The sequence below is a fragment of the Protopterus annectens genome, chromosome 3.part1, assembly GCF_019279795.1.
Source record: "Protopterus annectens isolate FY-2018-M chromosome 3.part1, PAN1.0, whole genome shotgun sequence".
Classification (NCBI taxonomy): Eukaryota; Metazoa; Chordata; order Ceratodontiformes; family Protopteridae; genus Protopterus; species Protopterus annectens.
The window spans coordinates 1,070,204,944-1,070,221,424 of record NC_056732.1 but is presented as its reverse complement, the minus strand read 5'-3'; the positions used below and the strand labels follow the sequence as shown (position 1 = coordinate 1,070,221,424).

The following is a 16,481-nucleotide window of genomic DNA, read 5'->3' as shown; positions in this document are numbered from 1 at the left end:
GGGATAGGAATCTATCCCTCCAGCATATCCTGTTTATTGTGGTGACAAGGTTTAGGTCCCTAGAGCATGTAGCTCGGAGGGCTTGGGATTTCTTTAGGTGTAGCATGTCCAACAGCTCTGGGTTTGACATAGCTTTATATGTTAGGCAGAGATCACCTCGGAGTAGGTGATATGCTATGGAGTAAAGCTGGAGGTTTTTGAGGCGGTCAGTGTAGGGCATTTGTTTGAGTCCAGTAATCCTCTTTGTGAGGTACTTCTGTGGCCTTTCCAGCTGCTGCAGATGTCTTGTGAGGTACATTCCAAAAGGGGCGTTGTACTCTATAATGGGTCTAATGAGTGATGAGTAGAGGGTAACGATGACCTTGTTTTTCCTGGACGAGTACCCTTTATGATGAGGTGTGCCATGTAGAAGGACTTCCTGACTACTGTGGCGATGTGACTATCAAAGGAGAGACTACTGTCCACCTGGGTCCCAAGGTCTCTTATCACGCATTTGGTGTTAAGTAGATTGCTGCCTATGTGGTAGTTCATGGGTACAAAGTTTTTACCAAAGGGGATGACACTGCACTTTTTGGCATTGAGCTTGAGGCCATGGCTCTGACACCAGGCATCTGTCTCAGAGAGGCCCTTCTGTAGGATGTTCACATCATTTGGGGACTTGACTATGGCTCCTAGTTTGCAGTCATCTGCGAACTTCGTTAGCCAGAGGCCTTCTGTGTTAGCCTGCACTTCAGAGAAGTAGATACCAAACAGGAGCGGTCCCAGGACGGAACCCTGTGGTACTCCACTTGTCACTGGTTTGAGGTCAGATTTGGAGTCTGCAACTTTTACAGTGTGGGTTCTGTCAGTGAGCCAGTTGGCAACCCATCTTGTGACATAGGGATTTATTCCTAGTTTATTGAGTTTAGCTATAATTCCAGAATGGGGGGTGGTGTTGAAAGCCTTGGCGAGGTCAAGATAGGCTGTATGAACCACTTTACCCTCATCTACGGCTTTAGTGACTGCCTCAAAGAAGTCGATCAGTTTCAGGAGGCATGATCTGCCTTTCACAAACCCACTCACAAACCCGAACTGGGTGGGATCCAGAGTTTGGAGGTTACCAATGTCTTTGTTTATGAGTTCCATGATGATACGTTCCATGGCTTTGCAGACCAGGCTCATCAGGCTAATAGGTCTATAGTTCCCGGGATCAGTGGTTTCAAGAAACAAATTCATAGTTGTGTCACATTTTGTGAACTATCCCTTACTGAATACTTTTTGCCTTATAATGTAAGTTGAATGCAATATCTCAGAGGTTCAGCTTTTGTGTTGCCAAAATTGATTCTGTTATGTACCATCAGATTCTATTTTTCATGATTCCCTGTGCCCAGCAGTAACTGACCTGCCTTTCCAAGACTGAACTATATTTATGCTACTTTATCTGCAGCTTGTGTAGTTGTGTTTTAGATAACATTTATATGCCTTTGCACTACCCTAATGAACATCTTACAATTAATATAAATCCTAACATGCTTAGTCATCTCCCAATATTGTGAAACTTGTGTCACCCTCTCCTTTGAAGAGGCAAAATCACATCTGCATGCAAGAGTGAATTTATATTTCATCCCACTCCCAAAAAATGCAAACTTACCCAATAGGCAAAATTTGAACAGTATGACTTTTAGGCTTTCAACTATGCTTTCTGACTGTTCTGCTATGATTTTGAGGGCTGGTAGGCTGAGAAGTAACACAATCACACATTCTGCAAAGCTATTTTGAATATAGTACATTGTCATTTAGGTTATAGTACTTTTTTCATTTTTCTCTATATCCAATGGCACTCTGCAGACGGGAAAGTAAACTGGCCTTTTGCCTAAGCATATAAGCACTCCTTAAGCAGGACAGAGGCACTGCAGTTTCACTGATGGTAAGGTGCAGGTGAAGAGGGTATTAAGTACCCATAGCATGATGGTACACACCAGGGATGTGCAGTGCTACATTGAAAGTTAACTCACTGACTGTAAATGAGCTGCACAAACCAGAAAGACATGTTATTTATTTATTTATTTATTTACTTTGATATGTATCAACACCCCATCCATCCTCTTCTTCAGAGATATCTACCTGAAACCAATAGAACACACTAAACTCTGGCACCATGGGTAGCAGTTCCTTGCAGCTGCTTCACATCCCTCCTGCTAAAGATATATGACAAGCACCTCAGTGTTCATAGCACAGAGTCACTGGCAGCCATATGTACTATTAAGAAAATCAGTGTGTCATCCTAGTCTTTATATAGCTGCACTCTAAAATGGGGCGGGGGGGCAGCTGATGGTTGGAATATCCCCACATCATGCTGGAATTTGCATAAGGGGTAATTATTTAGGGAGGTGACTTCAACTGTTTTCCTTTTAACCCTCTTATTACATTTTGTTCTATGTGCTTTGTACATTATTCTTTTTTTATTGCATGAAAAAGAAATGTTTATTTCCTAGGTTCCATGCAAGTTATCATATTCACTGACCTGCTTAAATGTGAATTAAATGGTTTCTTCCACTTATGAATTTTGATGCAGCAGGTACTAGAATAGAAGCAGGCATAAAGAAACCCTATACCCATGTTTCTGAATTAGAGAGAACCCTATACTGATGTTGTTCACCAAAGTATTTCAAATGCAAGAATCCCTGATGACTTCCCTTTGTTAATTGTTGCTTGTCTTTGTGATAAATGTCAATAGCCTAGTAACTTCCTACGATCCTGTGATCCTATAAATAACTGGTATAATTGCATCCATGGGCATAATATTAATTGTCCGGCAATAAAAAAGTTTTACAAAAAGAAAAAAATACCTGACAACAGTTGGAAATAATTCTGCAGCAAAAACATAGCATATAGAAAAGGAAGCAGCCGTCGAGAATTTTCCTATAACAGCAAGCACTGTTGTCGCAGTAGGCATATCTGTAATAAACAAAAATGAGTAGTGAAGAAGCTGTGCAAAATAAAGACAGTATTTGCTCAGTTATTTCTTCTTCTTTAATATATTTTATTGAATTGAATTGTAAACATAAAAAATGGTAACATTTTGTTTAAAAAGGAAATATTTGACATAATAAAGAGAAAAAAGATATAGAAAAGCCAAGTTGTAAACCATTATATAAAAAAATAACTATTTTCAAGGGTGTCTGCTAAATAAAAATATTCTAAGAAATGCCACAGTTATTGATTGTCCTAAAAATATCAATAATTGTTTATTTAATAGTTATTTTAAACTTTTCAGAGCATTATATGAAGAAGTGATTCTTGTAGATAGTGATAAGTTCCATTAGACAAACTTCAGTTGCAATGTTCAAAAATTAATTGAAGGAGGGAGTAGATCCATTCTTCCAGTTTCTTGTTATTATTTTCCTTGCAATTGTTAGTATGCTCCACAGAATTGGACATTTTAGTCTTGTAACACACTCAGGGATTGGAATATTAAATAGAACTAATTATTTAGTTAAAGTAAATTTGTCAAAAAATAAAGCCTGTAGGAAGGCATTGATCTTTTTCCAGTATGGCTTAATTATAACACATTCAAAGAACATAGTCTCCCAGTCAGCTTTAATATCTAATTTACATCACCAACAAACCAAGTTGTTTTGGGATATTAATTCTATTCTATGTGGAGTAAGAAAAAGATCTATGTACAAATTTCTATGAGAATAGTAATGTCTTTCGGCTTTTCCTGATTAGGGTTCACCACAGCAGAACTCCGGTCCGCTAATGTTTGCTAGTGAATTTTTACGGTGCTGAGTTGCCAGCCCGACACCAAACCTTAATTTCTATGAGAATAGTTTCCATTTAAGTGAACATGTGGTTTTTTTACATGACACCAAAATTAGTTTTTTTATTCTCATCATTGGGGATTGTTGTTTATAAGCTTAAAGTAATTTCAATAGCTTTCTTTATTATATTGTAATTCTTTTTTGATAACTTTATATATTTTAGATATAAGACCTTTTCCAGACATTTTCTCTTGTATCATAATAGATAAAAGTTAGATTAAATTAGGGATAGAATTTATAACTGATAGTTGTATAACTTCAATTTTGTGTTCAACAAACTGTCTACAATTTTGTATATGCAACCATAAGTCATTTTCTACATCAAGTTTATTGATTATATACTGAGCAGAATAGAAGTTTCCTTTCTTCATTAACTGGGACCAATATATCAGATTATTTTCCTTGAAAGTAGTCATTACAGAGAGATTTAGAGTAGAAATATTATTTTGAGTATAAGCTATTGGAAAAATAAGGAAAAACAAGCTTTATACACTGGATTTCTATAGATAAAATTTCTCAAAGTATTCAATATAATAGTAATGTAATTACAATTGTTTAGGATTATTTATGAAGTATTCTTTTAATAGCCAGAGCAAGGAATTGTTTGGAGTTAAATAATAATTATATTTTTATAGGAATTGAATTGTATCCTAAAGTTTCCTTGGAAGTCCTTCCATTTAGCAGTATAATAACTATTTGACCACATACCTACTGTTTTGATAACAGATAACAGGGAATATAGTTCTAGATCCCCCTTGGCTTGAGATGATTGTCACTGTTGAAGTGACATCCCAACTCCATGTGCAAAAATGGGAAAAGGGGGTAGAGGATGGATGAATGGATGGATCTGGTAACCCAATACCACAGAAGGACCAATCTCTAATATCATGCTTCAAAGTAGTTCTGGTCTTGTTTGTATGCCATGGAAATGTTAATTTCTATAAAGTTTTTGGAGGGGTAAATATAATGATTGCACAATATATAGAATTTTTGGTAGGATAATCATTTTATTTATTCATAGGTTCGTACTAGGCTAACTGCCCTTGTGGGATATTTTAAGCCTAGCCAGTTACCCCATGTGAGAATCAAACTCTGCACTTTGTGTTTGTAAGGTAAACACCTTAACCATTATGCCAACCTCCCACCCTATGGAAAGTATCTCATCCATACCAAACAAAAATATTTATTCCAGTTATTTATGAGATTCTCTATAGAAGTTAAACTACCATTATAATTGATGGCTATTATTTTATTAATGTTTTTACCAATAATTGATCTCACATAGTTTATCCTTTTTTTCTTGGACTGTGTATTCATTAAATTGTTTTTCTATATCATCAATGTTATAATATATAGGTAAATGTTTTGTTTTGTTTTCATTAAAGGAAAGTCCAGATTTCTTAAGATTTCTATTAAGATAAAAAGAGTTGAAAGTAAATTATTAATTCATTTACTGTCAAAAGAATATTGTCTGCAAACAATGAATTTTAGAAGTTAGGTTCTTATCTATCTGAATACCTTTGATGTCTTGGGCATGATCTTATCAAATTAGGAAATGGCTCCATAATTAAAGTAAATAGTAAGGGTGAAAGTGGGCATCCTTGCTTAGTGCCTTTAGAAATCTTAATTTATTCTGAAGTGAATGAGCCTATTTTTACACACACATAAAAATTAACATAGAGAAGATTAATAAGTTGTATAAATTTATCTGAAAAGTTACTTTTTCTAGTACCAATGAGAGATATTTCCAGTTGACCAAATCAAAAAACACTACTGATATCCAGACTTACTGGTACTGTAATTAAGTTCTCTTTTGGTCTATTTGCAAAGTCAATTAATGTTAAAATTCTTTTAATATTGTCATAAGAGTTCTTAATTAGGATAAATCCAGTTTGATCATCATCATTAATAAGGAATGAGGGAAATTGTTTTACCCTATTGGCATGAATGGACATAAATAGTGTATAGTCTATATTTAATAGCGAAATTGGTCTATAAGAAGAATATTTTATATTTTGCAGAATCTTTGTCTAATTTTAAAATTGGGGAAATAAGGGTGTAGTTCCATTTTCTAAATGTTTAAATTTCTCAAAAACTCTAAGCAATGTATCTAAAGCTTCTTTTGGTATTAGTTTATAAAGTTCAGAAATTATTCTATCATTCACAGGAGCCTTGTTTGACTTTAACTTTTTAATTTGGGCTTTTAATTCAGAGTCTTAAATAGGTCTATCAATAAGATTAATTTGAGCCTCAGTTAATTTTTTCTTAGTATATTTTTTAATATTTTTTTAAATTTCTTTTGGGAATCCATTAAAGAGTTATTGGTATTTATTGCAATACATTAAAGTGATCCCTAAATTCTTTCAAGATGTCCTGTAATTCAGTGATTTCTGTTTTTTTTTTTTTTTGGGGGGGGGTTGGGGGAGTATATTTCTTTAATGTGATTAGATTTTTTAAATATTTTTGTTATGATAGCTAACATATGTATGTGTTTAGGATTAACTGAATAATTAACTATCTTAATCCTCTCTAAATTGATCATGGTCTTATGATTTAAGATTTTGAAGTATTTACTATTCAGTTTACTTATCTCTTTTACCATGTTTGTATTTGTTTTTGTTGGCTATCTAATTTTAATTTATCTATTTGTTCTTGTAATTCACTCAGTTCCTTATCCCATTATTTTCTCTTTAAAGTATACCAGGATATAATTCTGCCATATAAGTATGCTTTTAAAGTATCCCATAAATATATCTCAGATGTGCCCCTTGTATAATTGATAACCATAAAATTTTTAATTTCTTGTAGGAAATATTCCTTAAAGTTGTTCAATAGTTATATAGGCATGTATGCATTTAATGAGAATACAGTTGTTTTGTTTTAGAATTAATTCAAATGTATTGTATTGTGGTCTAAAAGTGGGCATTATCTAACCTTAACCATAGTTAATCTATTTTTAGATCATTTGATATGTAAACTCTATCAATTATAGCTTGCGTCTCATGTCTATGTGAGTAATGAGTAAAGAAAAGTCAGTCTGGATCTGAGAAATCATGTATATCCTTAAAATACATTAAATCTATAAATGTTATTAATATTTAGCAGGTGCCAATATACTTCTCTTTCATGTGGTGTTAGAATCCTCATCTTTTAAAATACAATTAAAGTCTCCTGCTATTACAATACTGCTTCTTGTGATATGAACAAGTTGGTCCAGGAGCTGTTTAATGGTCCTAATTCCTATCCCAGGAAACCAATATAAATTAATAAAAGTATAGAATTTCTATTAATTTCCAATGTCACTGAACATAGTAAACCTTTATCATCTTTATAAGAACTGATTATCTTAGGTACATGTGTATTATTTCTCCATAAAATTACCACCTCTCTTTTTTATTGTGGTGAGAGCTGGATAATATTGAATATGATTTAGCATTAAGTCTATCAATGTCAGCTTGTAATAAATGATTCTCTTGCAAAAATATAATTTGAGAATTAAAAAAAGTTTCAAAAATCTATTTAGGTTCCCTCTCATGCAACCATTATTTAAACCATTGATGTTTAAAGAGATGCATTTAAAATGAGACATACATTTGAAGTAGTGGTTCTATATAATAAATATTCATGAATACCAAATATCAAATGTACCTTTGAATTAAATCCCATCTCAAAAGTACCTCATAAGAAAGAATATATTAATTGATAAATAGACTACTAGCAATAAATACAAAAAAAAAAAAAAACAAGAGTAGACACCCAAAAATAACAAATTACTTTCATTGGAAGTAAACATAGATTTATAAAACCCTTCAAGCCCCACATAGAGTCTAAAACTCCCTGTTTGAATAGCAACACTATACAAACATTCCTACCATCCAAAAAAAGCCAACATCCTCTCTGCTATGATTAAAATATTTCCTTTACAAAAACAAGATAGTAGTTAAAGGGCCCCCATATTAATTCTTACATTTTAAAGTATTGACAAAAAAACTTAATTATATAGATATATAACATCCTACTAATGGTAATATAGTGTTATGAAAGAAAGTAAAAGTAAAAAAAAAAAAGATTGTATCAACAAACCCTACAGGATTTTTTTTTGAGAATAGTGAGCCTTAAATTCTATGATAAAAAGTACACAGTTATTAATGCCTCAAAACATACAGCTAAATTGTATTTATTACAAACTCAATGAAAAATTATGCAAGTTAAAATCTATTATATATTCCAATTTAAGTGTATTAAATTTACATAATACTTTTCAATGTAAGAGCATTTTCTATTTTTACTACTGTCAAAAAAACAGAATCTTGATCTAAAAGTCAGACATGCATTCACTTTAGTGTGTCACATCCAGGAAAAAGTACCCATTTCAGCATACTTATTTACCACTATATTATATGATTTAAGTATGAATAAAAATAATAAGAAAATGTGTGTAGCTTTTTAAGAAAAGTAACAGTGACTATAGAGTCACAAAATCTAGGACACCAGAGATTTCAATTGAGTAAACAGAACTCAATGCATTATAACAGCTGATAAGCTAAGTGAAATACAGTAATAAATGATATAAAACAGGGAGTTGTCATTTATGATAAGATAGGTAGCTGCTGTTTCAAATAAGTTAATACATCAATACCTAAGAAAATGATTATGTGATATTGTCTTATTAATAATTTCTAACACTGTTTTAGCTTTCATTTACCCTTATGAGGTTAAAGACCTGCCCTCAACAGATTGATTGACTACAAAACTTGATGACATCACTATTTAAAACATCCCATGCAAACATGGCAGGAAACTCAAATCAAGTAAAAGAAAAAAACAAGCCAACTAGAAGTTGCTAGTTTCACTCAACAAGTCAAAATAAGAAGTCAAGGCTTCTTCACCTATTTAGTGATCTAAACAAGATCAAAAACAGTCCTAGCAAAAGTGTTCCCATTCTCCTCTCTTTCTCCAAAACAAAGATCCAGTTTAAGACACAATTCAATCATCAGTAAACTCAGGAACTATTTTACACCCCACATACCACCAACAAGATCTACTCCAAACAAGAGTGGAGGGTACACTACAATTTAAGAAAGAAAGGAAAAATCACTGCTAATCCCTACAGACATGTCATGTAAAAAAACAGCTCACAAAATAGGGATCTCAGTATGCTCAAAACTATCACATATCACAATGAGAACAAAACAGATATATACACCCAGGCAGACCACATCAGTCCAGTAACCACAAACATCACTGAAATCACTAACAGAGACAGTCATCCTGCAAAACAGACTCACCAAAAAGCAATGCAGGCACTTGAATGTCAAGCGACAAGAAAAGCCTCTTCAAAGAGACACATAACTGGAAAGTTAATCATGGAATCATGCATCTTAAGAATGTAGTGTGTCATCTATCAGAAAACCTTAGGAAATAATCAATAAACTATTCTGGGTATACTTTATGATTTTACATTGACAAAATATTAATAAGTATATGAAATGTATATCATTTAGTCAGCAGATTATACAAAGAGACCCAGAATGCATTCAAGTTAGTAGTATAAAGGTGATATTAGAAAAAAACAGCATTAGCCATATTGTATATTTACTTTAAACTAAGTTATCATGTAACACTATTTTGCATGTGTTGTATATGGTATGATAAGAAAGGTTTTAAATAACTAACTTTATAGCAAATATAGATATAAGGAAATTATGAATTTACCTTAATACAACTGGAACTGAGTCTCTTTTCATTACCACTTGGATGACAGATGAGACAGCTTCAGTTTAATAAGTAGATAAGAAGGGGAAATAGACAAAAATTTAAATTATTTTACATATTGAAACTGGATAATGTTTAACTTATTTGTCCTTTAGTTTCTTCTTCTTTTCACTCATTTTCCATCCAGATCTCTCTGCCTGTCTCTTTAAGGAAGAACTGTTCTAATCCATAGCCTCTGTTTATTCTAAGATGTTAATCTGCAGGTATGTTAAGGCATAATCTAGTTCTTCAAATATTTTAGTTTCATCTGGAAGAATGATTTTTAATCTGTCTTATTAATGGAAGAAAGCACTTTCTTTTAGATATAACCAAAGAGGAATAGTCATTGAGAAACTGGATAATTCTTTCTTCAAGTTTAATGTGGAACTTAGCTGTCTTTAGAACTAATTATTTATCCTATGAAGGAAAACATTTTGCAATAGTACATCTCAAAGAAGAATTCACTTTTGAGGAAAAGTTGAAGCCAAAGCCAAATGACAATGGTTCAGGTAAGTCCGGTATTTTAGGTAGCCAAGATGACAAAATGTTTACCATATTATTTCCTTCTATTTTCTCTGGTAAACTAAAAATCTTGATGTTATTTCTGCAGGATTGATTTTCAAGATCATCGGTCTTGTTCAGGAGAGAAGTATTCGGCATTCAATAAAAATTCAATGTTATGTTCATCTTCATTTAGTCTCCCTTCCATATCATTTAGTAGTCCTCGATACTAGATATTTGGGCTGTCTGCTGTTGTAGTGCTTCATGAATTTGGTCCATTTGTTTGGTACACTTCTCTTTGAAATTATCAAGTTTAGTGTCCATTTTGTCCATTTTTAAAGATAAATGCTGAATATTAACCAAATGAAGTTCTTTCTTGAGAGATAAATTCTGTGAGTTTGCTTTCATATGACTCATTTTCAGGCTGTATGTGGAGGTATTTTTCAGGTAGAGAATTTGACAGGAAAAGTTTGAAATAAATACATTTTTTGATTTTATCTTAGAGGGCCCTTTAGTTTATATATTGTTATTTGAATAAGGCTGATAAGATAGAAAAAATAATATTTCCTGACAGAAGTAGCAGAACAGGTGAATTCTGCTGTTATCTTGTCAGTATCCTAAGCACACCCACCCAATTAGTTCTTAAAGCAACGTTATCTTGTCTAGTAAAACTATTCATTTTAGAGTTATGAAAAATGTTAATAATATAATAAAATGAAGGATTTGCTATACTGTACCCAAAAGAAAATGGGATTCATGTCATTTGATCGAATGACCTCTAAGAAGCATGTCTGCCACTTTTAGTTGCCAGACTATGGAACAACAGCCTGAATCTTCAAATAGGAATTTAATGGCTTATTCCACAAGTGAGATTGTTACAGACTCTCGTAGTATGGTATCAGCAAAATTGCACAGCTTTTTAATGGTTGGTGTTAATCCTATTTTATCAATTCTTAATAGCCAGAATGACACTATGGACAATCATAATATAAGTGCAGATAGACTTGAAGTAACTAACCTCATGCAGATTATACTTGATTTAACTATTAAAGTTGAATCCTATAAGAGATTACAATGGCAATGCTTAAGTTTCTGCTCCTGTCTAGAACTAGGCATTGTGCCTACAGGACTTAGAATAATTAAGATGCCAACTTATGGCAACAAATATCATGACCTCTTAGGCAAGTGGCAGCAACTGAATTTGAAATTAAGCATGGATTATATAGGTTCATAGGCTCATAGGTGTTTACTAGGCTAACAACCACAAGAGCCTTTTTAAGCCAAGCCATGCATCCCAAATCTTTGACAAGTTCTGATACCCTTGATAAGTGTAAGCATGGGCCTGGGAGATGAACCATTTACAGGTTACCTGTGTCTATTAGAAACACAGGTGCCAAACCAGGGATGAATTTCCGGTTTCCCATCCAATTGCCCAAGTTGCACTTGAATTGGGTTAGGGAGGAACTCTGCTTCACACTGATGGGGAGCCTGTTCCATAGATGGGGTAGACTCTGGGATACATACCTATCTCTCCAGCAGGTCCTATTTATATCACAGGCAAGGTTTAAGTCTTTAGAATGGGTAATTCTGGTGCTGTTTGTTTTGTGGATATGCAGGAGGTCCATCAGACCATTATGCCAGGCATAGATCTCCCCTCAAAAGCCTGTAGGAGACAGAATACAGGAATAGGACATTGAAGCAGTCTACATAGGACACTTTGCTTACGCCCTGTATTATTTTAGTGAGGAACCTCTGTGGACATTCCAATTGTTGGATATGCCTGGTTAGGTATATACCAAAGGGGGCATTGTGCTCAATCATAGATCTGATGAAAGCTGAATACAGTGGAACAATGACTTCTTTGGACTTAGATGCCATACATTTGTTTATAACTTGCGCATCATAGAATCATTTCCTGACCACTGTAGATACATGATGGTCAAAGGCTAGATTACTATTTCTGTGTGTCCCTAAGTTCCTGACTACTGAGTCATCTCTAAGGGTTGTTTTGTCAATAGGATAGATACCATGGATGGATGACTTCCCAAAGGATACTATTATGCATTTCTTGGCATTTAGTTTTAGTCCATGACTTAATTTAGTTTTAGTCCATGGTTTAATGAATGAGCTTTTTTCACCACTTGAAACCGAGCTTGCTGCCAATATAGAAGTGTTAGAAGACTCTTTAATTAACTCTCTTGCTTTCACATCAGTGTCCAGTGAATATAACGAGACACTTGTGCATTTAAAGACATTTGAAGATAAACTGATTACTTCTACAAAAATGAAAGATTATTTGAGATATAAATGACTTCAAACACAGCTATGTATTCTATTGGCCAAAGGAGTCAAAAAGGGATGTACCTGAACTAGGAAATCATGATAATGGCACAACATCATTTGATACAAGCTCTGCAAGGGGGCGGGGGGACAGAGTTTGAGAGAACACACTCCTCTAATACTACGCAAACTACAGTTACAGCAGCAAAATGAATTGAATTTGTTGGGGGCTTGGACAATTTTTCTGTTGAACACAATCTAATTAATAGTACTTGCCAACAAGATATCATAAATACAGCACCCCAAGCAACTGTAAATAACAGTAAAGTGAACTTTACAGATAACTTTTTGTTGGCTCCAGATACTTTCAGGTGAGAAACAAATCCAGAGGGAAGAGCAAAACCAGGGTGCTAGTGTAGAGTGGCAACTTCAGAAAGAACACACTCCACTTTGTTTGGTTCCAGTTATGCAGAGCAAACAGGTCAAGAAATAATTGTTGGACAAACGGTTGTAAACCTATCTAATTATACCTTCTCAAATGACAAACTGTTACTGCTAGACAAAGGTATGTCTTATGTGCCATCTTGTGAAGGGAATATAAGTAAGATACTTACAAAATTAAGAATGTTTACTTGCAACACTGATTTGAAACTTTTATATTGTAAACGCATGAATGTATCCAATGTGAATTTAAAAAGACCTAGTACATTTGTTCCTGTATGTACACCAACAGTAAAAGCATTTTTAGGTATGTGTGACCAAGATATTTATAATGTATTTTTTAAGAAAAATGTTGTTGTTGTGTCTTTTGGCTTTTCCCGGTTAGGGGTCGCCACAGCAGAACTCCAGTCCGCTAATGATTGGTAGTTGATTTTTACATGCCAAGTTACCAGCCCTGATGCTCAACCTTCAACAAAGGTACGCCCATTCATGCATGTCTCCACGCAGAAGACGCTCTAGCTGAGAATCGAACCGGACAGCGTCTGACTGTGAGGCGACAATGCTACCGCAGCACCACCACCGCGGTAAGAAAAATAATCAGACTAAATATTATTATCTCACTCAGAATGAAAGAAGTGCATTAAGGAAACTCTGTTCTAATCAGAATATAGTGATAAAACAGGCAGATAAAGAGGAAAGTGGTTATTATGGATACAGAATTTTATAATGATGTATGAATTAATGACACCAAGACATTTAAAAAAAAGTAAACAATTCCTTAGTAAACAATATGATTTTTCAAATAAAATGTTACTTGTATGATTTGCTGATAGATGGATTAATAATAAAGATACCTACACCTCCAGGTTAGTGGCACTGCACGAAGCATCGGAAACCATCCATGTGCAACTAACAGCAGGCAAAACTGCCTTTCAGTTTGTAGCCTGCTACAGAACACCCTCCCTGTTACAGGAACCCCACTTGGCATTCCTGAGAACACTGGAGAATATGAAGATCTCTCCAAACACTATGTTATTGGGTGACTTCAACTACCCAAACATTGACTGGGAAAACTACTCAAGCCCAAACACCCTCGCCCAACGGTTCCTTGAATTTATAAACTCTAACGCAATGGAACAACTGGTCACCACTCCCACAAGAGGGAACAACATATTGGACCTGGTCATCACCAACATGGGGACTCTGTTCCACACCAGAGGTAAACCCCTCATTGGTAAGATCAGACCATAAACAAATTTCCCTGAACATCCATATCCCATCCCCACCCCCAGCCAAGGAAATCACTGTAAAGAATTTCTCAAAAGCCAACTTTTCACTTCTCAAGACTGAGGTGGAATCCTTCAAAGCCCCTGGGCCAGAGGATAATACAGCCCAATCCGCAGAATCCTTTACAAATGCATTCTATGAGCACCTGCAGGAATGCATGGATCGTGCTAGCCCAAATAAAACCAAGACTCACTCCTCCAAAAACAGGAGACCGGTCTGGCGGACCCCGGCCATAAATAAGCTATACAACAGAAGGAGGAAGCTACTACATGACAGAGCAAAATCCCAAAAAGGGAAGGCATCTCTGATCAGTATTAGCAAGAAACTTCGATCCCTCATAAAATCATCAAAGGCCAGTTTCTAAAGAAAAATTGCCCTAGACACTAAAGATAATCACAAGGCCTTCTTTAGTTATGTCAGGAACATGGGCGGAAACTCCCAGATATGCTCTGAATTATTGCATAACGGTACAAAATATACCGAACCTACAGACATAGCCAACATCCTGGCAGACAGATTCAGTGCAAACTTCTCCCCCCCCCCAAAGAAGCAAATGCCTATCCCAACTGAATGAAACCTCCCTGACATCACAGATGCACAGGTGAAAGCTGCCCTCCAAAGCAAAAAACACAGCATCTATGGGACCGGACAGTGTCCCAGGCTGTGTCTTACATGAGCTCCAAGAAGAACTGAGCCCTCACATTAAGTCACTGTTCAAACTTAGCCTTACTACAGGATATGTACCCAAAGAATGGCATACAGCTACAGTGGTCCCACTCCACAAAGGTGGTGCCACAACGGACCCTGGAAACTATTGCCCCATAAGCCTGACTAGTCTGGTCTGTAAAGCTATGGAGCTATGGAGCGTATTATCATGGAACTCATAAACAAAGACATTGGGAGCCTCCAGACACTGGACCCTACCCAATTTGGCTTTGTTAAGGGCAGATCATGCCTCTTAAACCTAGTTGATTTCTTTGAAACAGTTACCAAAGCCATAGATGAGGGCAAGGTAGTCCACACAGCCTACCTGGACCTCGCAAAAGCCTTTGACACAATACCCCACTCGGGTATCATAAATAAGCTTACCAGCTTAAATATCAACCCCTATATCACAAGATGGGTTGCAAACTGGCTCAGAGATAGAACCCACATGGTCAGAATCGCAGGTGCCATGTCCGAATCCAAACCAGTTACAAGTGGCCACAGGGCTCAGTTCTGGGACCTCTCTTGTTCGGTATATACTTCTCTGAGGTTCAGGCTAACACAGGGGGATTATGGCTGACAAAGTTCGCAGATGACTGCAAACTGGGGGCCATAATCAAATCTCCAGCTGACACAAGCATCCTCCAAAAGGGTCTCACAGAGACGGATGCTTGGTGCCAGAGCCACGACCTCAAGCTAAATGCTAAAAAGTGCATAGTCATTCCCTTTGGGAAAAACAAGGTGCCCACAAATTACCACATAGGTGATAATCCATTAAGTACGGAAGAAGTAATTAGAGATTTGGGGACCAACATAGATAGTAATCTCTCCTTTGATAATCACGTTGCCAAAGTGGTTAGAAAGACCTTCTATATAGCCCACCTTATCATGAAAGGGTTCGCATCTAGATCAAGAGAGGTCATTGTGCCCCTCTACTCGCCACTCATCAGGCCCATAATTGAATACAATGCCCCTTTTGGGATGTACCTTACCCGACACCTGCAGCAACTGGAGAGACCCCAAAGTACCTCACCAAGAGGATCATGGGCTACAAACAGATGTCCTATGCAGCTCGACTAAAGAAACTCCAGCTCTACTCAGTTGCTTACCACCTACTCAGAGGCAATCTATGCCTGACGTACAAAGCCATGTCAAACCCAGAATTAATGGACATGCTCCACCTCAAAAAATCCAAGTCCCTTAGAGCTACACGCTCCAGGGACCTAAACCTCAGCACAAAAATAAATAGGACATGCTGAAGGGACAGATTCATTTCCCAGAGGCTCCCCTCACTCTGGAATAGAATCCCAATTCATGTTAGACATAGCCCCTCGCTGACCCTCTTCAAGCGAAATTTGGACGTGTGGATGGGAAATCGCAAATTCACCCCTGGGATCTCCCCAGTGTCCCTGCAAGACTAAACTAATCTTAAAAGGGTACCTTCTGTGACCTACTTTACAGAGGCACAGTAGGCTAATCTAATAGGGAGGCGGAAGCCAAATACACTCTGGCTAGGCTTATAGATGCCCTAGGGCAGATAGCCTAGTATCTACCTATGAACCTATGAACCTATGCCTGAACTTTATAATTATTTATATATGTCTGATCCTATACTACCAGTTATTTATGGTTTACCTAAACTACATAAGAATATAAGTAGGCCTCCTATGAGGCCCTTTGTATCTGGCAATAAATGGGCAACTATACCAC

At 35.8% G+C, this 16,481-nt stretch overlaps 1 protein-coding gene across 1 annotated transcript in view; it reads right to left on the bottom strand.

Annotated features, from left to right (window-relative positions):
- The window catches only part of LOC122798353 (solute carrier family 22 member 13-like), a 714,590-nt gene that overhangs the window by 116,502 nt on the left and 581,607 nt on the right, over window positions 1-16,481 (bottom strand). The window contains exon 8 of the mRNA XM_044067205.1: window positions 2,829-2,937. Within this exon, the coding sequence (XP_043923140.1) occupies window positions 2,829-2,937 (109 nt within the window). The remainder of the gene's footprint in view (window positions 1-2,828; window positions 2,938-16,481) is intronic.